Below are 26,168 nucleotides of genomic sequence, written 5' to 3' on the forward strand. Positions count from 1 at the left end.
TGGAGATCCACTGCCAATGATTGTGGGAAATACTGAGATATGGTGATCTAACTTGGTGTATGGCAGCGTCCTATATACCATTTTGGAGCACATTTCTCCTTGTGTACACATTGTTGCAAACCATTTCTCCGATATGATGCATGTGACTTTCAACATTATGTTTTGATGCATGCTTTCTAATTTTTGTTGTTGTTTAGTCGTGTCCAACTCTTTGTGACCCCCTGGACCAGAGCACGCCAGGCCCTCCTGTCTTCCACTGCCTCCCGCAGTTTGGTCAAACTCATGTTGGTAGCTTCGAGAACACTGTTAACCATCTCGTCCTCCGTTGTCCCCTTCTCCTTGTGCCCTCCATCTTTCCCAACATCAGGGTCTTTTCCAGGGAGTCCTCTCTTCTCATGAGGTGGCCAAAGTATTGGAGCCTCAGCTTCAGGATCTGTCCTTCCAGTGAGCACTCAGGGCTGATTTCCTTCAGAATGGATAGGTTTGATCTTCTTGCAGTCCATGGGACTCTCAAGAGTCTCCTCCAGCACCATAATTCAAAAGCATCAATTCTTCGGCGATCAGCCTTCTTTCAGCTAGGGAACTGCAATTTGATCTAGTTCACATTTAAATGTGAACTTATGTAATTCACACTTGCCTAATTCACAAAACAAGATGCAAACCAAAACATGCCCATCCTTTGCAGTTAGCACTTTTCCGAATTTTGCAATGCAGTTCTCCAACCAAGGAATGTGTATGTAAATGTATGTGCTAGAGCAAAGTGTATATTAGAGAAAACAAAGAACAAAAATGCATTGTAAAAAATGTGTACAGTGGGCAAAACTGCATAGAAATGTCCCAATTCACACTAAAACGATGACGAATCTTCCCAAAGACTTTAAAAAGGAAGAATTTGCAAACTGATGTGGAAACATGAAGAAGTGAATTAGAGATTGGAAAAATGAAATCGCCAATCTCTACACTTAGCCTAACCTGCTTTGTCACTGTTTAGGAATTTAAAATCCGAGGTGTTCATCTCCTTTGAGGAAGAATGTAATTGTCCTGTAGCAAATGGATATGAAGCAAAATGTGGTTTTCAAGATTGGATACGTGTGCAAGCCTGCCTGAACAGATTCTGCCACGCAGCCTCCTTTAGCCAGTTGTTCTTCCAACTAATAAAAGAAGCATGCCTCAAATAATAATACAACAACATTTAATATTTACAGGCAAGACATGATACAGACGGAAGCCCAGATAAGAAACAAGACTAGTTTAAATGCACACGTCTCTAAAACAAGGTAAATTGTAAGGGTTCAGAATATACAATATACACCATTTGTTTGTCCATTCTAGACACCATAAACATCTATCTCTGTCTCTCTTTCCTGGGATTAATCTCGGGCACCTAAGAACATAAGAACCTCTACTGTCAAGTGAAGCATCCTGATCTCACAGTAGCCAACCAGAAGAGGCATACTGATTCTGACTGTAATGTAAAACGCATTGTGTGTGTGTGTGTGTGTGAGAGAGAGAGAGAGAGAGAGAGAGAGAGAGAGAGGAAGAGGAGGAGGAGGAACAGGGCAAGATTTTTGTCTGCATGGTTAGTACACAAAAACTAGCTCATTTATAATAATAGCTGTAGAATCTGCATGTGGGACAGAAGATTAAATATTGCTGGGGCACTTTGGCTTCTCTTTGTATTGCACCCAGCAGTGTAAGGGGCCTTTTATTCATGTCGCTATTCCACATGGCGCAGGAGCATGTCTGAATCAAACAGCACAATTTATTTGCTAAAAGCCAATGGGTGTAACCAGGATTTATGTTGGGGGGGGGCAGGACACCCACCTGTCCTTTGCTTGCTCTCAAAAGGGAGATGGAATAAATGAAACACAAGAACATAAGGATAGGCTAGGGTTACCAGACGTCCCTGGTTCCCGGGGACAGTTCCTGGATTTCAAATCTGTCCCCGGACAAATTCCGTCCCCGGAATGTCCCCAGATTTGCAGATCAATTCCCGGGAAATGTGGCAGCGGCAGCCTCAGCAGCCAGGATCCAGCCTGGTAACGCAGTTGGCTCTGGTCGGCTCCGAGCTGCTGACTGCCGCTGCGGAAGGGGAATCGGGGACGTCTGGCGGTACAGATCTCTTGCCCCCTTCCCCCTTTGTTCTGACTGATGGGGGAGGCTCGGGCGTTGCGGATGGGCGGCCGTTGCCCAGGAGGGGTGCAAGGGGTGCAGTTTCTCTGCCGGGCAAGGTGCAAAGCCCTTTCGCACCCTGTGAAACATAAATGTGCAGAGTTTTAAAAAAAACTGGGCAATGGCGCGCTGCCCGGCCATGACTCCCGAGCCTCCCTCGATCTCCTGCCCCCTTCCCCCCTTTGTTTTGACAGATCAGGGGAGGCTCAGGAGTCACAGGTGGGCAGCCATTGCCCAGTTTTTAAAAAACTCTACGCATTTATGTTTCACAGTGTGCGAAAGAAGGGCTTTGTACCTTTATACAATATGCATGTGTGCTTGGGCCCAGGGTCTTTTGCCTCACCATCCCCACTACTGACTCCCTGTTGCTACTCAGCTTAAAAAAAAGGGTCCCCAGATTCATTGAAAAAAATCTGGTAACCATAGGATAGGCTGCAGGATCAGGCCAGTGGTCCATCTAGTATAATCTCAGAAAAGTCCTAAATAAATTACACACAACCTTTCCCCCTACTTATACAGTGGTGCCCCGCAAGACGAATGCCTTGCAAGACGAAAAACTCGCTAGACGAAAGGGTTTTTCGGTTTTGCATTGCTTCGCTAGACGAATTTCCCTATGGGCTTGCTTCGCAAGATGAAAACGTCTTGCACTTTTTTTTTTAAGCCGCTTGAAGAGGCGCAGTTGCGACGGACCGTGCTTCGCAAGATGAAAAACATCGCAAGACGAAAAGACTCGCGGAATGAATTCTTTTCGTCTTGCGAGGCACCACTGTATAGTGTTTAACTTTATATATAAAAAAGAACGTTTGGGGATTCTTTCTGTGGTTATAAGAATCCGCTGTGTTTCTGGTTCCTATAAATCTGAGGTGGGGAACCTGTGACTCTCCAGATATTCCCAGGTTACATGCAACTCGCATGATTCCTGACCATTGGCCATGCTGGCTGGAGCTGATGGGAGTTGGGAGTCCAGCAATATCTGGAGGGCCCCAGGCTCCCCACCACGGCTATAAATATACAACACACACTATCCTGACTTTACACATGTTGGCTGTTGGTTATTTGTCTTTCGTCTTCTTCGTAGGCCGGTCACATTCCTGCAATATCCGTCTGCAAGCAAGCGAAAGGATGAGTTCTCTTAACAAAATAAGTCAAGATCGCAGTCAGATAGCATAGTTTCATTTTACTTTTCCAGAATTTAGTTTAAATAACAACAACAATAAAAGCCTTCACTTGGCCCCAGATGTTCAGTAGGGAGGAGACATATCTGACCTTAACTGGAAAGGAGTTCCATGAACTTGGGCCTGCAATACAGAACACACGGTTCTGGTGGATACAGGTTGTGCACTCAAGCTATGGGGAACCACCATATTAGGGTTGCCATACGCCCGGAAATTCCTGCAGATAGCTAGGATTTGGCCGTCAGAAGCAGGGTCCGGACGGAAAGCACTGAAATGTCCTGGAAAATCTGGGAGTATGGCAACACATGTTGGAAGCTTTGGGCGAATTTCCTTTAAAAAACTATTTCACAAGTCACTTTTTGAAATATGGCAACCCCACGCTATATAACAGCAGGCCAGATCAGGCCAATGGTCTATCTAAATCTAGCATCCTGTTCTTTTATTGGTCAGGTGCCAGTGGGAAGCATGCAAGCAGGATTCAAGCACAACTCCTGGCAGATAAACATCTATATATTACACTCCAGGTAGCCAAATTTGTGCCGGCAGCAAGTTTTCCTTTTATTCCCTGCCGTCCATTGTAAAGGCCTTTGGCTACGTACAATAAAAGTGACTGGATTCGAGCCCAATAGCACAATCTTCTCCTGTGGTTTTCAGCAACTGGTATTCAGAAGCATCGCTGCCGCCCACCATGCCAATTTTATCATTGTACAGTAGGCCATTTTACACACACACACACACACACACACACACACACACACACCTGTCTTCCAGCCAGTCGGCCAAGAGGGATTATCACTGTTCAAAGACACATTCCAGTCAGGAGGGCCTAGAGCATGGATGAGGAGGGACAGGCCTGGAGAGAGGTTGGGAAGAGTCCTACCATGACACATTGAATACAAATGGGCAACTGTAGTGGTAGCCATGCAAAGGTGGGCCAAAGGTTCCCAATATCTGATCTGAGTGGAAAGCAAACGTTGCACAACTAAAACCCAAATACAAAATGGCCAACGTTTCATTCCTTCATAAACCAAGGATAAACCAGTTCATTCTCTCAAATGCAGCTCATGGTTTTCTAGACCTCATTTGCACAACTGTTTTTATAAGGAATATATTCTATGCCCCGTAATGCTTGCGTTGCCTTTTCTTCTATCTTCCCCCGTTCTGCTACACTTTACTGGAGGCGGAAAGATCTGAAGTGCGCATCCCAATTTTCTCTCATGCACTCACCTTTCTTTCCCTCAAGCCACGTATGAACCCGATGAGACTGTTGACCACTTGGATGAGGCAGAGGATGGCTTCAGCCAGGCCGATTGCCAGCAGGAGGGAAAACAACACAATGTTCCAAAGGATGATATTTTCGGGTTTTTTGCAGATGCTCCAGGTTGTCTGGTTAAACAAATAATTGTCCCTACAAAGGGAGAGGTCAAAACTGAGTTTTGCTAGAAACTTTCAGCTGAGAAATACTTCCTTCATCAGACTTAAAGGCTGCATTCAGGAATTATAGTAAACAGTGGTTTATCATAACAGGAATAAGTCTAGCCTCCATCGGGTCCACAGACTCCTTCCTCTTCCCTGGTGCAGCTGGGAAGAGGAGTTCAGAAACTTTTCCTTCCCTTTTTAATTAACCACACCTTGCAACATCATCTGAACCCAACAAACCATAGTTGATCTTAACTATGACTTGTCTGAAATGAACCAAATTCCTAGTGTGGCATTTTTCACCTTCTCACCCCTTGCCTTTTCCTTTAAGACCTATTGCAGTCGTTAAGAGTCGTCAACAGGCTCATCTCAGCTATCTGCCAATCACCCATTCCCACCACCCTTCTGAGTAATACCCCTCCCCACCTTCTCACTATATAGAAGGATCTGGCAACTTCTGTTTCAGTGTATCTGAAGAAGTGTGCATGCACACGAAAGCTCATACCAAGAACTAACTTAGTTGGTCTTTAAGGTGCTACTGGAAGGAATTTTTTATTTTGACTATGGCAGACCAACACGGCTACCTATCTGTAACTAACAGTCTTGGTTCATTTTAAGGCATGGCTCATGGGGAACTCGGTATAAAGTGTTACAGTATTTTAATCTATATATAAAGCAATTGTTTATTGATGTGTTGTGACTATGATCACTTTGTGAGGCAATTGGCCTAAAAGGTGGTATAGGTAAAGGGACCCCTGACCGTTAGGTCCAGTCACGGACGACCCTGGGGTTGCGGCGCTCATCTCGCTTTATTGGCCGAGGGAGCCAGTGTACAGCTTCTGGGTCATGTGGCCAGCATGACTAAGCTGCTTTTGGCGAACCAGAGCAGCGCACGGAAACGCCATTTACCTTCCCGCCGGAGCGGTACCTATTTATCTAATTGCACTTTGATGTGCTTTTGAACTGCTAGGTTGGCAGGAGCTTGGACCGAGCAACAGGATCTCACCCCGTCGCGGGGATTCGAACTGCCAACCTGATCGGCAAGCCCTAGGCTCTGTGGTTTAAGCCACAGCGCCACCTGCATCCCAAAGGCTTAGGCTCTCATATTCCATGGCTTAGGCTCTCATATTCCCCTTCACTCCTGAAGCACACTAGTTTTCTCTCTTCCTCTTCCTGGTTTCCAAGAAACCTCCACAGTTTCTTGTTGCATCCGAAGACAGCAAACTATAGTGACCGTAAGATTGCCTCCAAGTTGAAAACGTACTTCCAAACCACGGTTTCCAGCTCTTATTTTGAGGCCCTTTATAATCATCTGCAGCTTACATGGTTGTCATCATACTGGGGGGAAGGGAGGGCAGGCTGGGCTTCCTGGCTCTGCCCTCTCCATCAAGCGTGTTGTGCCCCCCCCCCCACGGACCCCTTGCTACAGCAAATGGGAAAGTGGACAGAAGAATGGGAGAGGGGGAAACTGGGCAACCCGGCAGCTATGTCCTTGCTGCCGCGGTATATACCATTTTTTTGAACAAACTTTGCAGTGGTGATGTTGATGGTAGAGGTGCTCCATTATACTCACACTAAGCTGTCATTCCTGAAAGGGTAGGTGTATACTTCGTCACCAATATCACAGAGAGGACCACTAATTAACCCCAAGGATGAGATGATCACACAGTACAGTCCACCGAGAGCTCCAAGCACAGCAAAGACGAGAGAGAGGACCATCTGCAAGGGAATAGACACGTTAGCATCAAAGCTGTTTGGAACTCCAAAAGGTGTATGTAATTTCGACCTGACCAGCAGTGGGGTTGATTCCCTGCCTGTTCACCTGAACCTAGATAGGCCCGTGGAACCAGCAACTACAGGTACTTCCAGACAGTTGCAATTCTCAGGTGGGATTCCATCCCACATTTTCAAATTCAGTTTTGCACAATTATACTTGACTGAGAGACCTTGCTCAATGAAGCAGCTTCCCCAAAAGTTGGGCGGGCGATAAGGAAAGTGATGAGAAAATACTGTGAAGTAAAATTTGCTGTGACATAACACAGTCATTTAACCTGTCTGCAAGAGGATAACAAGTGCAAACGCTTGTCAAATAACCAACGTCGTCCCATATCACTGCAAACAAATCACGACAGATGCTTAATAAACAGGTTTTCTGGAGGAACCCTCCAGGCAACTTTGAGGCACACAGCAAAGAAGCCATGATGGATCAAAGATAGATTAAATATGCAACTCTGAATCATCTCTGAGTGAACTGTTTGCAGTTTTGTGCTAGGCAGCAGGCCTCCTACGTGAGACCTTGGCATTCTGAAGGATGAGATTAGAAGGAAGCATCGTGCTATCACCAGAACGAGACGTCTCCAACATGAAGAACAGCGAGGAAGCAAGACAAAAGGAAAACCATAACACGCTTAGAAAAACAGGCCTTGGAGAAAGTCAAACGATCAACAGTGCCTGCACAAAGAACCACTGGTGAAGGAAGGCCCCTGAGTATGCTGTCCCCCCTCCCAGACTGTGGTAACTCAGACTATGATCCTGCCAACATAAGTAATGAAATTTATGCAAAATATAGAAAAGTCCAAACCCTGGCCCAGTTCTGGATCAATATGAAAAAGCGTACACTGATAATCTGATCACACCAATAGTCTTTTCTTTGACTTTATTTTAACCCACAGGCAAATGTACTCATTCTGTGTGCCCATCTTACAGTTTTGTTTTTATCTTTTAATTTTTGTCTGCTGTTATAATAAGTGTTCTCTGTTTCATATGCGGTACAAACCGAAATTAAAACACCATATATGTACAGTCACACCTCGGCTTGAAGTTGCTTCAGGTTGAGCGTTTTCGGGTTGCGCTCCGTGGCGACCCGGAAGTAACGGAATGCGTTACTTCTAGGTTTTGCCACTCGTGCATGTGCAGACGGTCAAAATGATGTCATGCGCATGTGCAGAAGCGGCGAATCGCGACCCACACACGTGCAGACTTGGGTTGCATTCTGCTCTGGATGTGAACGGGGCTCCGGAATGGATCCCGTTCATATCCAGAGGTACCACTGTATATGGTGTTTGTGTGTGTGTAATTTTTGTACAGATGATCTGCAGGCAACTTTTCTTGTTTTTTGTTGCCTGCTGCTTATATATCATCTTTCTGTACTCTCGCGGACCCTCCATGTGTCCCAATTTTCCAGGGACAGTCTAGAATTACAAAAGCCATTCCAGATTCTGATTGGATCCTGGAATGCCCCTATTTCCCTTGCCAGCGCTGCTGTCGTCGCCGAACTCAAGGAGGAAAACGAGCTGGCCCTTGTCCCAAGCAACAGCAACAGCAAGGAAGCATCCCATAACCTCTCTGTGGTTGCTGCTGGCCTCCTGCCTTGGGCAGCTCAAAGCAGCTGTTGGAGAGCAGGCAAGGAGGAGAAAAAGCTGCTGTCACGTAGCAGCTCCGAGGGGCAGACACAGGAAATGGGCATAGCCAAGGGGGGGCTGGGGGAGCAGCTGCCCCCCTAGATCAAGTTAAACAATAGAAATACTTAACTAACTGACCAATCATGTTGGCTGTGCCCCCCCATAACAAAAGTCCTGCCCCCCCTTAACAAAAATTCTGGCTACACCCCTGGGCAGAGGGCAGGGCCGCTCTGGGTGGAGGGGAAAGGGGAGCAGAGGGCAAGGATGATTATTTTTTAATAAAAACAATTGTGTGTCCAGGTCTAATCTTCTCCCTTTCTAAAACCTATTTATTGGTGTGTGTTTTTATTTTTGTAAATGTAGTGGACGCTCAGGTTGCAAACGTGATCCATGCAGGAAGCACGTTTGCAACCAATAGCGTCCGCAACCTGCAGCGCATCGTCTGCGCATGCACAGGTTGCGATTCGGCACTTCTGTGCATGCGCAAAGCACGCTTTAGCGCTTCTACGCATGCACAAGCGCCGAGACCCGGAGGTAACCTGTTCCGGTACTTCCAGGTTCGGCTCAGTGCACAACCCGAAATCTCACAACCTGAAGCGTCTGAAACCCGATGTATGACTGTATACCAAATAATTTAAAGGGGGGGTAAGGGGTTCTCTCAGGATGGTGGGGGGGCATGTGCTGGTGGTGGGGGCACTCGTCCTTCTCCTGACAGGAAAATCTCTGCAGGCAGGAGGGGACACAAAAAATGGGGCACTAAGGAGGGTCAGCTGGGGGGTGGGCAGTGAGAAATGTCCCTATTTTTATCTGAGGAATGTTGAAATGTCTGCTTCAACAGTTCCAGCTGAGGGAACTTTGCATACTGCCCTGGAATGGTAATAATCAACTTTATTCCAAGCTTTTAGGGAACCAGAAAAGGGAACTTAGAACTTCTGTTTTACAACTAAATTGGCTGGCTGGAGGAAGTTAAAGGTAAAGGTACCCTTGCCCGTACGGGCCAGTCTTGACAGACTCTGGGGTTGTGCGCTCATCTCACTCTAGAGGCCAGGAGCCAGCGCTGTCCGCAGACACTTCCGGGTCACGTGGCCAGCGTGACAAGCTGCATCTGGCGAGCCAGTGCAGCACACGGAACGCCGTTTACCTTCCCGCTGGTAAGCGGTCCCTATTTATCTACTTGCACCCGGAGGTGCTTTCGAACTGCTAGGTTGGCAGGCGCTGGGACCGAACGACAGGAGCGCACCCCGCCGCGGGGATTCGAACCGCCAACCATGCGATCGGCAAGTCCTAGGCACTGAGGTTTTACCCACAGCGCCACCCGCGTCCCTAACGGAGGAAGTTAGGAGGAGACTATATTAACTGTGCCACTTACTGCAACTGATCGCTTTGTCAATATAGCTGTTAGTTTGTGCCATTATAAGTATTGCTTTGCTTTAAGTTCCTCGGTTTTCTTTAAATTTCATAGGTGATTTGCTTTAAATTTCATTATTCTCTCCAGATTCTGTATTACTCACCCAGCGTTTGAAGAAGTAGAGAAGAATATTAAGGGGAAGGGAATTCAAAACAACCCAGCGAGGACTGACTGTTCTCATTGACCATGGAATGCTGGCCAAGAGATGATATGGAGAAACTGGGGCGAAGGGGAAACAGAAAGGGGCATTTCTCTCCCCCCAATTTACAAGGCTTTGCTTACCCCACATCTGTTAGCGCAGCATTTGGCTTCACCCGCACCCAATATCATAAACGCTGGCAAGAAAACCTGGAGGAAAAGGAAAGCACACATTAAATGGTGGTGGAAGAAAGCAGTAGTTGTTATTACACAAGTAAACAAAGGCTTTTGCCAAGACAAAATTGTGTTCAGTGTTGAGGGCAGCTGACATGCATGAGAAATGAGAAATCAAGCTGAAGCCAAGCGATAGAATTCTAAACAGGAGTGCCGGACGGGGTCTGATAGTTATTCTTTTTGTCTGCAAATACACATTTTTGTAGTGGTAAGGATGGGACAGAAGGCTGATCGCCGAAGAATTGATGCTTTTGAATTATGGTGCTGGAGGAGACTTTTGAGAGTCCCATGGACTGCAAGAAGATCAAACCTATCCATTCTGAAGGAAATCAGCCCTGAGTGCTCACTGGAAGGACAGACCCTGAAGCTGAGGCGCCAATACTCTGGCCACCTCATGAGAAGAGAAGACTCCCTGGAAAAGACCCTGATGCTGGGAAAGATGGAGGGCACAAGGAGAAGGGGACGACAGAGGACGACATGGTTGGACAGTGTTTTCGAAGCTACCAGCATGAGTTTGACCAAACTGCGAGAGGCAGTGGGAGACAGGAGTACCTGGCGTGCTCTGGTCCATGGGGTCACAAAGAGTTGGACATGACTAAACGACTAAACAATAACAACAAAGGATGGGACAAGAACAGCCCTGAAGGATTTCAGAGTGGTTTCGCTTGAATGCGGGAAAGTCATCTGTGGAAGGTGTCTACTGGGTAGTGCCTATAACATCATAACTACACTTCCCTGCCCCAATTTCCAGAGCGGTTTTGTAACAATTTATCACAGGACACGTCCACATATGCAGCAGTTTATTGTAGCTGTGATGTTGTTTATGCATGCAAGTTCACATAAAAATGGTGCCACCCCTTAATTCAGATTTACTACTGTATTTACATGAATTCTAATGTGCCATCAAATCTAACACACACCTCAGATTTTCAAAACCTTGAAACCAAAAAAGAAATCGCTGGCAGATGTAAATGCACCATCAAATCTAGTGCACATCCTGATTTTTGCGATGTCGTTTGGTCAAAAAAGGTGTGCGTTACTTTCAAGTAAATATGGTATTTTGTTGGTTGGTTCTTTCTCCTTACCAGAACTTCTGCAACTGTAAATCTGGATTAAATAGGGAAATGATATCATTTCGCTGAGGGTGATGTCCTGCAGACATAGCACAAAACTTGTAGGCATGAACAGCACAGAGTCTATAATAAATTGTCATTTGTGAGATGAGGAGGGTTAACTGAAAACTGAATACATCAATGAGTAGAGTTATGTGCACCACTTTGATTTGCTAATACACACACACACACACACACACACACACCACCTTTTCTTCCAAGGAGCTCCAGGTGGTGCTGATGGTTCTCCATCTCCCCATTTCATCCACACAACAACCCTGTGAGGTGGGTTAGGCTAAGAGTTAGTGACTGGCCCAAGGTCGCCCAATGAGCTTTTATAAGGCTGAGTGAGGATTTAAAGCCTGGTCTCCCAGGTCATAGTCCAACACTCTAACCATAACACCACATCAAGTCTAGGCCAGACACTCCATTTCCGAACACCTGAGACTTTAAGGATATTGCTGAAGTTTCTTATCTCGGTTGCAGAAGGGAACTGGTGGCGGAAAATGGAAGTTCAGCAACCCATTGGTGCCCCCACCCCCTCATTTCTTGCGACACCCAAAGCCAACTAATTCCTGGAGGCCCTTCTGGACAATCTGCACATTTGCTTTTTATTTTATCTAGTCTCATTCCAAGGACAATTGTGTGCCATAGAGGACATGGTGTATTTGTTCTCTCATTCTCTCTCTCTATCTTTTGCAGCTAAAGTGGAACTTTGCCAGAAGGCTGGCATAATGGAGAGATGTTCTCGGTGGTTCAGTTAGCACAGCCCAGAATGGTGGCCTCTGGTTCAACTTCCTAATTGACCCAGGAATCCTAAGCACTTCTTAATATTGATTATGTGAGTCACTTTTCCTCACACAACCCTCCCCCTGCAAAAAAAACCCTTCCATCTGCTTAAGGGACATTTTTATAGCCTCCAACAACAACTATTTGTGTGCCTTCCTATCATATTTCCATGAGATAAAGAACTACAGAACTTTTATAAGACATCTGAAGGCAGCCCTGTACAGTATTGGGAGGTTTTTAATGTTTGATATTATCTTATGTTTTTATGTGTGTTGAAAGCCGCCCAGAGTGGCTGGGGTAACCCAGCCAGATGGGCAGTGTATATATAATAAAATTATTATTATTATTATTATTATTATTATTATTATTATTATTATTATTATTATTCCCTCCAACTAACAGTTGTTGCCATTTTAAGAGTTTAAATCCACTAACCAGTTGCTTTTGAGCCATTCGTTGATGGATTTGTTTAAATCAATATGTGCTTTGCCCCAAATAATAAGTTAACCTCACATCAAATTTTCAAAAAGGCTATCGTACAATGCAAGATGAGGAAGCAATCTTCAATATTTTGGCTTTCATTACAGTAAGACACCAGCACCGAAAGAGCTATAAACATAACACACCGAGGGGAAAGTAGCCCTGAAAAATAAACAATGGTGCCTTAACAGACAGATACTCTTCTGGATTTGAAGCAAGCTTTTCTGGATGTAGCGAGTTCAGTGACCATTTCCCATTCATTCTAGTGATGAATGGAGAGTAAAGCCCTTGTGTCTGGAATCATGGGGAACGTAAACGTTTTAAAAGGCTCCCCGGGGAAACAGCAGTAAAACACCAGCCGTTATTTAACAACTGATGGCGTCCAAAATGCAAACAGTACAATGGTGTTTGCAGGAATGAACAACCCGCCAACGGTCAGCGCATATGTCATTTCATGGGGAAACATGCACTTTAATTGCAGCAGTCTGCATTAAGGGTCAATATCTACTCTCAAAGTGCTGTTGTCGGTATTCGGAAGATCGATGGGAGCGCCTCCCCCTTTGCTGTTCTTCATGCGCATGTCTGACGCCAACCAATCTGACCTTAGGCTATTTCTATTTAAATGTTTCCCAAGAAGTGATATTCTGACTGAGAACACAAACCACACTGCCTCTCTGCTCATGCCTTCCCTTGATGATAACGTTTGGGTGCTTCTTTTAAAGAGCAACACAACATAATTAAGCTGTTTTCCCTGAAGGGGGCTGATTGTGGCCTCCCATATGTCTCTTATCTCATACCCTGCAACATTCCTCACATGAAAATAGGGGCATTTCTCACTCCCCACCCCAACTGCCCCTCCTCAACCCCACATTTTTGTCACACCCACCCACACCCAGAACATTTCCTATCAGAAGTAGGGCTACTGGCACACAGGCCCTCCACTGTCCTGCAAGAACCTCTTATTCCCAGTTTTATTTTAATTTTTGGTAGATTTACCAAAAGAAAAACACAAACCGATAAATAAATTTTAGAAAGGGGCAAGATTAGATGCAAACGCACAAAGCTGCTTCTTCTTTTTTTAATGAAGATTCCTTATTGCTCCGCACCGCTCCCTCTTTCTTCCCGTCCAGGGCATAGCTGTCAACGTTTCCCGTTTTTTAAGGGAAATTCCCTTATTCCAAATAGGATTCCTTGCAAGAAAAGGGAAAAGTTGACAACTACGGTCAGCAGGGGGCTGGTCCACTGTCCCTCAGACCTTGTGGGGGGCCAGACTATTTTTTTTGGGGGGGATGAACAAATTCCTATGCCCCACAAATAACCCAGAGATGCATTTTAAATAAAAGGACACATTCTACTCATGTAGAAACACGCTGATTCCCAGACCGTCCGAGGGCCGGATTGAGAAGGCGATTGGGCCGGATCCGGACACCGGGCCTTAGTTTGCCTACTCATGCCTTAGAGCCAGTTCATCACATGGGGCGGCTGGGTCTCGGCAGACTGTCCTCTTCCTCCCTGCTTCTCTCATAGCCTCAGCCTCGGTTTCATAGCCTCCTTCCTGCTTCTAACTCAGTTCACAAACCCACAACTCTGGCCTTTGTCCTTCTAACGGCCTTCTAATGGCCAGCGAGAAGTGAGGGGCAGATGGGGGCTCATCAATCTGGGAAGGTTCCCCTCTAGGAGAATGGAAATTCTGAACCTAAACCTCCGCTGCTGAAATATACTCAGAGTCGCAAAGTGATTTCATGCTCTTTATTCAGCTCATAGTGGTGAGGAGGAATGAATGAAAGTCCCCTCAAAGTATCTGCTTTATATACATTATTTACACAATGGGCTGCACATGATTGGCTAATTCTGGAATTCTACTGTAAGCCAATCAGGTTGTGGATTCACTTATATCTGGAGCATGATTGGGTGGTTCCTGCCAACCAATCATACTACTGCATTGTTCTAGGACCAATCAGAATGCTGCATTCTGAATCCTATTTTTCTAGGACCAATCAGACTGCTGCAATTTGGATCCTATTGTTCTAGGACCAATCAGACTGCTGCAGTTTGGATCCTATTCAACTCAGTACATAACAGCTGCCTTGCGGGATATCTTCGGGAGATGAAAAGGCTAAGGAGTAAACCCTACACAAATTCGGAGTGGAGTCCCTAAGACGGTTGGATGGTGTCCTGTACGCCTCCTTCTGGCAACTCTTACAGCCAAGCTGGTGCTAAACGTATTGCTCTGTTTTCCTTTGGACCACATCAGTGAGGCCGAGAGGGTGGTCTTGACATCAGTCCAGACCTCCATACCCACTGCCCAGGCTTGAGCCCCGGGAGCTCACTTCAGTGCTGCTAATGCAGCAGTTTGACTTCACCCCCGGAGGCACACTCCATTGTCTCTCAAGACTGACAGATGCCAACAAACGCCGTTTACCTTCCCGCCGGAGCGGTACCTATTTATCTACTTGCACTTTGACGTGCTTTCGAACTGCTAGGTTGGCAGGAGCAGGGACCGAGCAACGGGAGCTCACCCCGTCGCGGGGATTCGAACCACCAACCTTCTGATCAGCAAGCCCTAGGCTCTGTGGTTTAACCCACAGCACCACCTGCGTCTGATCATCATTACATCTTGCATAAAGTATAAAATTAATATCAATTTCTGGGACAATAACATCCACGCAGCCGTGGTCACATACATAAATAGTCTTTTCTGCTCCCTTGGGATTTCAGCACCTAGAATTCCTAAAAGGAAGGCTTTGGGTTTGTTTGTTTTTAGAAAAGGTTATTTTAACATTTTTTTCAACTCATTATATATCATTTCCCAAAATTCTTTTAACACCTTACATTTCCATCACATATGATAAAAGGTGCCTTCTGTTTCCTTATATTTCCAGCATACATTCAACTCCATTTTATGTTATCGGCCCAGAGATGAAAAGAAGATAAAGTCCCTACCAGAGAAGAATGGCGAATCAAGTTGATGGATTATGAAAAAAAGGCTAAAATGACCAAAGGAATCAGAAATCAGGAAGACCAAAATTTTAATATAGAATGAGGAAAATTTGTAACTTATCATAAAGACCATTGTAAACAGTTAAAACCATTAATAGGTTTGGAATATCACTTGTAGTTTAATGGTGAATTTTGGGCACAATGGAGAGGTAAAAGATTTGGATTATCATAAAAGATGCAGGAGGAAATGATTAACAATAGGACTGACAAAGGGGAGGAGATTCTTTGGAATCTTATTTTTATGTTCTATGTTGGATATGTGACTGCAAAAAATTTATCTGAAAAACCAAATAAATAATTGTTATCTATCATCTCTCTCTCTCTCTCTCTTTCTCTCTTTATATATATAAATCTAGTTCAGATCTGCCCTGCATTAGCTTCCCTTTAGGTTCATTTCACATAAAGCTGAAAACATGAATAAGAGAAAGTGCCAGCTTTTTCCTTACCAATATTCCAGCTCCAAGAATACCGTGGAAGAACCAGACCAGGTCCGTGATCCTGCGTGGTTCCAACACTTCTCCGTTAGGGAAGTAGAGGAGGAGATTGGAGACGATAGCGCAGACAGCCAGAGGCAGGAGGGCAATCCCAATGCATTTGGAGCATTTTCCAGTGCACATCCTGTATCTCTTCTTAGGAAGGACATGGGGAACGAAAAGAAAAGGCTGAGTAGATGCATTGCATAAAAGTGGATCCCTATAAAATGAAGAATGGGGCTTCCGCTGCCTTTGATCCAGAAGCTGCAGTTAGTGCAGAATGCTGCACCGCGGTTGCTGACAGGAGTGAGGCGCTGTCAACATAGAACACCTCTGCTCAGAGATCTGCCAATTTGCTGCCAGGTCATTTTCAAGGTGTTAGTACAAGCATCCCCAACCTTCGGCCCTCCGGATGTTTTGGACTACAATTCCCATCATCCCTGACCACTGGTCCTGTTAGCTAGGGATCATGGGAGTTGTAGGCCAAAACATCTGGAGGGCCACAGGTTGAGGATGCCTGTGTTAGTATATAACAGCTTGGGAACAGTTTACTTGATAGATTGCCTTTACCTACATATGCCAGCTCAGCTGCTTTGCTCTGCAGAACTGGAAGTTGCAAATCCAGCTTTTAGTGTGGCGGCACACAAACTTTGAAACTCCCTGCCTATTGACCTCAGGCAGGCAGCTTTGCTAAAAAACCTTCTAAGCCCACCCAGCACTGGCAGAGGAAGAGGAGTGTGGGAGGATTGCACCGCCCCCGGCAGCGTGATCCCCAGGGTCCCATCGTGGCTGCCCCCCCCCCCGCCTCCACCTGCTCTCCACCCCGGTGCCGGAGCATGAAGCTCAGCCGCTGCTACCCAGACATGCAGAATGTTGACGTGTGTTTTAATCTGGCATTTACCATATTTTTCGCTCTATAGGACACACTTTTACCCCTCCAAAAATTTCCCCTCCTAAAACAAGACTCTCCTGGCTTCAGCAGAGAGGGAGAGCTGCGGAGCGCCCCTTCAGCGAAGCGGGGTGAGAAATGGAAGGGGCTCCGTTTCTCCTGTCGCTTCGCTTGGCTGAAGGGGCGCTGAGCAGAGAGGGGGAGAATTTTTTTTCTTGTTCTCCCCCTCTAAAACAAGGTGCGTCCTATGGTCGGGTGCGTCCTATAGAGCGAAAAATACGGTAGCTTACTGGTGGTTTTATGTTTTCCGTGTTTTCAATGTTTTCAATTATTATGTTCTGAATGTTTTAAGTCGTTCTTAACTTCTTCTTTTACTGACAATCTTACTGTTTTATCCCTTTTTGTAAACTGCTTTTTACAATCAAGCAGTATATAAATCATGAGGAAATCAGGAAATAAAACAGGGTGTATTTTGATTGTGGGAGAAAACAATTTGTGACATTTAAGTGAGATGCTTTCTCATAAATGGGCCGTAAACACCTGTCTTATTTTGAATCAGACCACTGATCCATCTAGCTCAATAATATCTAGGCCAGTAATGGGTGCTTATGGTAAAGGTAAAAAAGGTAAAGGAGCCCTGGATGGTTGAGTCCAGTCAAAGGCGACTATGGGGTTCTGGTGCTCATCTCGCTTTCAGGCTGAGGGAGCCGGCGTTTGTCCACAGACAGCTTTCCAGGTCATGTGGCCAGCATGCCTGAACGGGCTTCTGGCACAACGGAACACCGTGACGGAAGCCAGAGCACATGGAAACGCTGTTTACCTTCCCACTGCAGTGGTACTTATTTATCTACTTGTACTGGTGTGCTTTTGAACAGCTAGGTTGGCAGGAGCTGGAACATAGCAACGGGAGCGCACCCTGTCGCGACAGGGATTCAAACCGCCAACCTTCTGATCGGCAAGCCCAAGAGGCTCAGTGGTCCCTTGGTGCTTATGGACCTCTAGATGTCGCTGTCCAACTCCCAGATGCTCCATAATTCCCACCATTACTTTGACTCCTGTGGGAGGAAGGGTGAGATGGAAATTGAATAGATCATCGTCCCTGTCCATTGGTCATGCTGGCTGGTACCGGTGGGAGCTGATGGAAGATGGAGCGTCAACATCTTCTGGGAGGGATGCCAGTTTCCCATTCCTGGTCTCTGCTGAGTGGAAGCTCATTGCCAGCCCCATCTGGAGAGACTGGGGATTGAACCTGCGACATTCTGGATGCAAAGCAAGGGCTCTACCACTGAGCTCCAGCCACCCCCATCTTATGCCTATTGTCTGATTATTCATTCTATAGTGAAACAGCTGCTTAAAAGTCAAGAGAGAGACAGCGAAGGGACAGCAGACACAACATTGAGCTGCGATTTGGCTGGAAGGTTGATGGCATCAGGCTTCTCTCTGGGAGTAGCCCAGACACTGTTTCTGACGGCCGAATCCTAGCTATGTCCGGGAAATTCTGGACGTACGGCAACACTAGCATGTCTGCTGCCATGTAAGAGTGTCTGCTGTTGACCTCTGTTTAGACTTCACTTGTATATTTGAGAAAAAATCTATCTTTGCAAATGTGTTTTTACAAATATTGCAAAGATACACCAAGTCTCCAGTATGTATGTATGTATGTATGTATGTATGTATGTATGTATGTATATTTATTTATTTATTTATTTATTTATTTTAAAGATTTTCTTGATTTACAAAATTATGCAATGTCTCTCTCTCGTATTCCCCCCCCCCCCCATGTAACATTTTTACAAATCAGTTTCATTTGTTGAGACATTAGGAAGAAAAGGGGGAAAGAGGTGGAGGGGGGAGAGATAAGTGGGGTCGGAGTCGGGTGGCGATGTTTCTATTTTACTTACTATATGTAGGGTTTGGTGTCAGCGTTGCTTTTGCAGGTTCTTTGCTGTTCACTTGTGTTCCTTTGTTGGTGAGAGAGGTTGGGGTTGGCCTAGGGTGTGGTTATTCATTTGTGGTTGGCTGTGGTGGACTTTGTTTTCGTGTGTGAGTGGGGTGGGTGGGTGTTTTGGATCAGGTTAGCGATATTGATTTGTATGCTGTTGGTGGATTTTTGTCCTTGTCTTGTTGGGCTGTGTATGTGATAAAGGATAAAGGTGTCTTCTTCTATTTGTCCCCGTGTCAGTTCCAGTTTATTGGTTAATTTTTCTAGTAGGTCTGTTTCCCATACTATTTGGTACCATTAGTCCATGCTTACTCCTGACAGGTCTCTCCAGTATGTTCTGAGCCAAAAGAAGCCAAGCCCAGTTAGTACTGTCCTGGAACTTCTCCCCATTAGGGGAGGAAAGGAAACATAGCAATATGTACATAATCTTATATTTCAGAAAGAAGTTGTGGGGTGGACGGGGGACGACCCAGTAGCAGCAAGAAAAACCTATAGCACCATCTCTTGGCAGAGGTATTCCTCGCATCATTGCAATATCTTCTAACATGCAGGAGACTTAAAAGCAAGCAAGCAAGCAAGCAAGCAAGCAAGCAAGCAAGCAAGCAAACAAACAAACAAACAAACAGGAAAGGCTGCAGAAAATAGGCATTATGGAGTTTACATGTATACCACTAAAAGCAGCAGCCTGTGTTTTCACCTCCCCTTCCTCATCATTTCTAAATTGGGATGGAAGAGAAATCAGATACTGTTTGCATTTAAACCTAGCTAAATGGCTCTAGATATGGAGGCAGTGGGAGATTTTACTTTCTTGGGCTCCATGATCACTGCAGATGGTGACAGCAGCCATGAAATTAAAAGACGCCTGCTTCTTGGTAGAAAAGCAATGACAAACCTGGACAGCATCTTAAAAAGCAGAGACATCACCTTGCCAAAAAAGGTCCGTATAGTTAAAGCTATGGTTTTCCCAGTAGTGATGTATGGAAGTGAAAGCTGGACCATAAAGAAGGCTGATTGCCGAAGAATTGATGCTTTTGAATTATGGTGCTGGAGGAGACTCTTGAGAGTCCCATGGACTGCAAGAAGATCAAACGTATCCATTCTGAAGGAAATCAGCCCTGAGTGCTCACTGGAAGGACAGATCCTGAAGCTGAGGCTCCAACACTTTGGCCACCTCATGAGAAGAGAAGACTCCCTGGGAAAGACCCTGATGTTGGGAAAGATGGAGGGCACAAGGAGAAGGGGACGACAGAGGACGAGATGGTTGGACAGTGTTCTCCAAGCTACCAACATGAGTTTGACCAAACTGTGGGAGGCAGTGGAAGACAGGAGTGCCTGGTGTGCTCTGGTACATGGGGTCATGAAGAGTCGGACACAACTAAACGACTAAACAACAAAACCAATTGGCTCTTTCTGAAACAACATGTGAATCGAAATTCAGCTCTCCTTTGAAATTTGCACTTCTCCAAATTCTACAATGCAGTTCTCCAGCCAAGTATATATGCCTAAAAAATCACGTTATTGAAAACAGCATGCAAAAATGTATCATAGTAGGGAAAATCACCTTGCAAAAATGTGTATGTTTGGCAAACGTACACATGGAAAGTGGATATATTAGGAGAAATTTGCACCCAAAAGCTGATGAATTTCCTTGACTATTTTTTTTAAATGCAAACTGATATGCAAATGTGGAGAACTGAATTTAAGAATGGGGAAATGAGAGACTGAGAAACCAAACTTGACATAGAATCCAACAACCATAGAATCATCAAATTGTAGATTACAATATTACTATGCTCAACTTGCTTCTCCTAGCTTCTCTGAGCAGTGTGAAATTCTGGTGATGCAGTATTCGCCCTAGCTTAATAACTTTTGGGAGGAAGATATGGAAGGTTAAGGTGTTATATGTAATATCTGAGTTCATTTACAGATATACAGGTTGAACACAGGTGGAGGCACAGCTTATTCAGGTTTCCTGAGCTGGCTGGGGCTGATGGCAGTAGTAATTCATCAGGGTTAGGGGACAGACTCACAATGTTGTTGTTAGCTCAATCTCAGCTCTCTGTCCCTTGGTTCCAGCCTTTTTTCTGTGTTCCACTCCAAACAAATTAAATAAGACATTTCCACATCCTTAGATTTGCTTTTGCTCTGATTAGAAGACATAAGGAAGGTGTCTAACAATCAGCTCCATTTTTTTTTTTAAATTGCCTGTGTCACATAGATAGATGATGGAGCTTGACCTCTGGAGCAATAAGAAACAAACCAATGTTTTCTTCAGATTGCAAGAGAGAAAAAAGAATTTGGACTTCAACCAAAAATGCAAAGATATTGTCCAAACAATAACAAGTTTATGCATCTTCTTAATAAAAACCAGACTGATAACAGATGGACAAGTTGGGAAATCCGCCGATCCTAGCTAGCCTCATTAGGAATCTGGCAAGCCCAAATCCGGACCCACCTGTAAGCCAAAATTGACATTAGGCAGATCTTCTGCTTAAGGAGATCTTTTGAATTCCTCCTGAAATATGACGGCGAGGACAGCATCAATCCTTACCTTATTTATCGTACAGGCAGGCAAATGTATCCCAAACTGTAAAATCTCCAGCTGGGAATGGGGTGAGGAATCTTTCTTTCTGATGGCTTCAGATTTTATACTTCCCCCTCGTTCTCCATAGCAGCCTTAGGAAGGCAAATAAACCCTCTGGAGGTAGAACTTCCATTAAACAAATACGTGAAACCCACACCAAAGAACGAGGAAATACCCCAAACAGCTTCCATTTGACAGGCACCGAGGCCATGTGTCACTCTGCATTATGGATTTTTTTTCCAGGGACTGTTCCATTGGTCAATGGGCACCTTGAAGTCACATTGACTTTCTGCAGCTCTTTGAAAGCCTCAACCCGTCACCATCATTATGTTTGAAATGCTTTACAACATCACAGTTTAGGGAAACAAAACAAGAGGAAGTCATCTATCAAATAACAGGGTGAGGGAGGGACCCACAATAAACACTGTGGGAGGCTGTGTCAGTATTTTGCAGGGGGCGGTAATCTAATGCATACCGTAATTTTAAAGGTAAAGGGGCCCCTGACCATTAGGTCCAGTCGTGACTGACTCTGGGGTTGTGGCACTCATCTCGCTTTACTGGCTGAGGGAGCCAGCATACAGCTTCTGGGTCATGTGGCCAGCATGACTCAGCCGCTTCTGGCAAACCACAGCAGCACACGGAAACGCCGTTTACCTTCCCGCCGGAGCTGTACCTATTTATTTACTTGCACTTGGATGTGCTTTCGAACTGCTAGGTTGGCAGGAGCTGGGACTGAGGAACGGGAGCTCACCCCATCGCGGGGATTCGAACCGCCGACCTTCTGTGGTTTAACCCACAGTGCCACCCGCGTCCCACCATAACTTTAGGTTTGTGCATTTAAAGTTGATAAAGACTCTGTTGCCCTAATCCAAGAAATCTACTCCCCCCCATAGACTTTTTGTGGTTTGGGAAGTGATGGGTTAAAGGCATTGGAAAATATGGGACGGACATACGATTAATGTGAAGACACATAAACAACCAGGGAGCAAATCAGCATAAATGCTTGATAAAGACCAGATACAATCTAACTAACTATGTGTAAGCGTTGTGCAAGCAAATCAGAATGAATATTCAATGGATGTCTGGATGAATCTTGCACAGTAAAGTCCTTGAGTGCTTGGGAGCTATGGCCATTGGAGAAGGAACCAAAACGGTGCTGGCCACACTCCCAATGTCCGCATGCTCAGTGTTAGTATAAAAAGGGCCTGTAATGCGCACACTGTTATAGCTGCATGGGGCTCTACCACATGATCAGAAATCCTGAGCTTCTGATCATGTGCAGGAGACATTCCTTTCGTGCTTCCACTGAATTTGTGGCTGTTTGGAGGTGTGGCCATTAGGCGTGGTCCCATTTCTTTGTCCACACCTCCCCTCTAGGCCCATTTGAGGGACCGGTTGTTGTGGGTAGCCTCTTCTTCCTCTTGGGGGCAACATGCTGGCAGTGGGTGGGGCCAGAGGTGAAAGTGGGTGGAGCAATGGCTGTAAGCCTTGCAGTAGGGTAGTCTCTACACATTTCCAATGAATGAACACAGCAGATAGCTAACTCTTTACAGTGGTACCTCAGGTTACAGACACCACTAACCCAGAAATAGTACCTCAGGTTAAGAACTTTGCTTCAGGATGAGAACAGAAATCGTGCTCCGGCGGCACGGCGGCAGCAGGAGGCCCCATTAGCTAAAGTGGTGCTTCAGGTTAAGAACAGTTTCGGGTTAAGAACGGACCTCCGGAACGAATTAAGTTCTTAACCTGAGGTACCACTGTATTGTCAAAAACAACACTGTCGCTTCTATAGCTCTGGTTGCCTACGCACACCTGTCTAGGTTCTAAGCTGCTATTTCAAGGTTGGCACTCTATAGATCAACAGCAGCAGCAGGAGACCTCCGCTCCCTCCACCATTTTATATACATTTCCCTGACAGGCTGCACACACACATCCAGAGACTACGCCTGCGTGGAAGCGTCCTCTGCTCTGCCCTTTTCAACCCCCTCCTGGTTCTGGGAGGCAGTGGGGCAGGAAAGGCTGGGGAAGCACCTGGTCCTTTACTTGCCTGCCTCTTCCTCCTCTTCTTTCGACACATCCTGGGCTCCACCCCCCAGCTCTGAAGCTTCCCCTGCCTCCTGGCCAGTACGGTTCCCTACAAATCGCTGCCCCCCTCTCCCGCCTCACACTCCATCCAGCTAAGCAAGAGTCTTTATCTCACAGTTCAAGGGCACATTCTTGCCAGGCAGAAACACTCCGTTGCAGAGGGTGATGGAAGCCAGGAGAGGTTGTGTGGCCTGGGGAGAGTCCCAAGCATGAGATGGAGAGGTCTGGAGAGCTGCGTTTGGCCCCCAAGTCTGAGCTTTCTCACTGTGCTGGGCCCGGGGGTTAACCTGAGCAACACGGTCCAGGTCTGGCCCCAAATCCAAGGATCCCACGAGGAGTCAGTCCAACAGGGCCAAGGCAGGAAACCAGGCTAGGTCAAGCACAGGGTAACAGGCAGATTCCAACAAGCAGCAATCTTGCTCCCACAACCTGGGATGGGGTCCAACAGCCTTTTATCTTTGTCGGGGTAACGGCTGGTCCTGATCCCCCGGTGACTCACCTCCCTGTCTTGCCTGAAGGCGAGCACTCCTCCTGCGAGTACTCAGGTCTCTCCTTCTCTCAAACATGAGTCTCTGCAGCTCGGGAGACGTCGGTGGGTTACTAGACCCAGAGGCTGCCTCAGCCTCCCCTGACCCAACTGGTAGTGGAGCAGCTGTACGTGATGGCCCAGCTGAAGGCAACAAGGTCATCCCCGCATCTGGAGCCAGGGCAGGCTCAGACCCCTGACTCGGCCCAGCTGGTGCTTGTTGCAGTGGAACCTGTGCAGTCTGGGGCTCTTCAGAATAAGGCCCCAGACTCGGTTCAGATGCCGCCTGAGGCAGAGGATCCAGTGCGGATGGAGACTCCTCCGGATCCGGTTCCGAGCCCAAGTCCCAGGCCATCACACCCACCCTTGGCCTATATAAACCTGACACCTCCTGCCTCGAGTCCTCCACACACTTTAAGAGGGGGGAAAGGAGGTGACCTGGATGTGTTAATAAGTAATCACAGCTCAAACTTTGGTTCAGAAAAGGTTATCACCTCAACTCTGTGTCCTGCTATTCCGGAACCAACACATCTAATAAAAGCCAGTTTTCCGTTTCAGAGCTGTGCAAGTTTGTTCCTCTGCTATCAGCGCCAAAGTCTGGGAGCCCAGATACGCATTGATTGTCCGATTTGTGTAATCGCAGCAGAAAACGCATGTGGGCACCATCTAGTGAGATGGTCCTTTGTGCAAACCGAATTGAAAAGATCTGGATTGCTGCCGGAACCCGATGCTCATGCATTGAACCCATTCTTTTCAGTGCTGTTTTTAATGTTTGGTGTTTTACAGCATTCTGTTTTTAATCTGTTGAGAGCCACCCAGAGTGGTTGGAAAAACCCAGCCAGATGGGCGGGATATAAATAAATTATTATTATTATTACTACTACTACACAGAAGGAATGTTTCAATGGCTTGTACCTTAGGAATCTGATACGATGTGCAACTTCACTGCAGGTTCTTTGAAGTTAGTCTACCATTACACATTCATTTTTATCTATGGTGCCTAAAGGCTGCCTAAAAGATCAGCTTCAGCAGACATTCACTTACCTTAATGTGCCAATCAAACTTACCATGAACTTCGTTATGAGGCTGAACTTCGAAACAATACACCCTTGAGAAGACCTTGTGCAAATGCTAGCCCGTTGTCAAATCTCTTCAAACTTTCTGGAGTTAGAACGTTGTTGCTGTAGCCGAGCAAGCAAGCAAATGGTTCCTTCTATCACACTATTTGGGAACACACACAAAAAATACCCTAAAATTTGGCTGCAAGATATCCGGTACTCTGTGTTTATGTTTGCGTGTGTCACCGTGCATGATTGATTTTTAAGGCAATGAAAGCATTGCTCTGTTCCACTGATCAATGGCTCCTGGTTATATTGATCAACGCTGCCTTACTTTTGTGCATTTGTCTTTCGTTTAAAAAAAAAAGTCGGCGCTCTCTTGTTGTTGCACAGCTCAAATCATGGGAAAGGGAATGTAAACAGGCACAACTGTGCTGCTTTTTATTGTTATGATTATTTCCATTGATTTATTAATCAGCTTCTAAACCGCTGTCTCAAGGCAGTTGACACATTTGGGAATTAAAAACAATGTAGACCAGACCGTGTGTGTGTGTGTGTGTGTGTGTACACATACATCTAAGCTGTAAGGTCACAGACTTCTGTGTGTAATCAGGAACTCTACTGTTTGCAGTAGAGTCAAAGATCATATAAATATAAGCCTATGCACATAGCTGTTACATGCAGACAGAAAATATTTCACAAGCTCTCTTGAATGCACATAGGTTGAGAGCAGATGTGCATTCCTCCCTCTCTTATTATGCCTGCCTCAGAACAGAAGAAGTACCTCTGCTTCAGAAATGGTGATATTGCCTCTGTCACTCACATTTCTCTCTGTGCCATTGGGTTTTGATTCCTGCAAACATAATCTGCCATCCCAACAGCCTTATTTTTTGTTTGATACCCAGCTGTTTAACGCTTGCTGGTTACAGAACCCCAACAGCTGGAAGGGACTCGGGGCACCATCAGACCCTCCCAGTGCCCCTATTTTCCAGGGACGTCCCTGATTTAGAGAAGCCGTCCTGGTTTCTGATTTGATCCCAGAATGTCCCGCTTTTCCTTAGGATGTCCCTATTTTCATTGGAGAAATGTTGGAGGGTGTGGAGTTATCCGACCCCCCGAGCCGTCTGAAGGCAATCCTGTACAGTGGTACCTCAGATTAAGAACTTAATTTGTTCTGGAGGTCTGTTCTTAACCTGAAACTGTTCTTAACCTGAGGTACTACTTTAGGTAATGGGGCCTCCTGCTGCTGCCGCGCCGCCAGATCACTTTTTCTGTTCTCATCC

General features: G+C 45.8%; 1 protein-coding gene across 3 annotated transcripts; it reads right to left on the reverse strand.

The window, feature by feature from the left end:
* Positions 1 to 2,874: 2,874 nt before the first annotated feature.
* On the reverse strand, positions 2,875 to 25,063 carry LOC309530575 (transmembrane 4 L6 family member 1-like; the record flags this gene model as incomplete). 3 transcript variants are annotated; one of them, XM_082219639.1, is made up of 6 exons in its annotated part: positions 24,895 to 25,063; positions 15,775 to 15,957; positions 9,858 to 9,923; positions 6,340 to 6,485; positions 4,575 to 4,755; positions 2,875 to 3,276 (listed from the first exon to the last, which is right to left on the reverse strand). In XM_082219639.1, exons 1-6 carry the CDS (start codon positions 24,895 to 24,897, stop codon positions 3,256 to 3,258), a joined length of 600 nt encoding a protein of 199 aa, XP_082075765.1. In that variant the 5' UTR covers positions 24,898 to 25,063. The 3 variants fall into 3 exon arrangements, with proteins under 3 accessions (XP_082075765.1, XP_082075767.1, XP_082075766.1); XM_082219641.1 differs by lacking the exon at positions 24,895 to 25,063 and adding an exon at positions 21,184 to 21,242; XM_082219640.1 differs by lacking the exon at positions 2,875 to 3,276 and having other exon boundaries at positions 4,563 to 4,755.
* Between the last annotated feature and the right edge of the window lie 1,105 nt (positions 25,064 to 26,168).

The sequence above is a fragment of the Podarcis vaucheri genome, assembly GCF_965113315.1.
Source record: "Podarcis vaucheri genome assembly, chromosome: 4".
NCBI lineage: Eukaryota > Metazoa > Chordata > Lepidosauria > Squamata > Lacertidae > Podarcis > Podarcis vaucheri.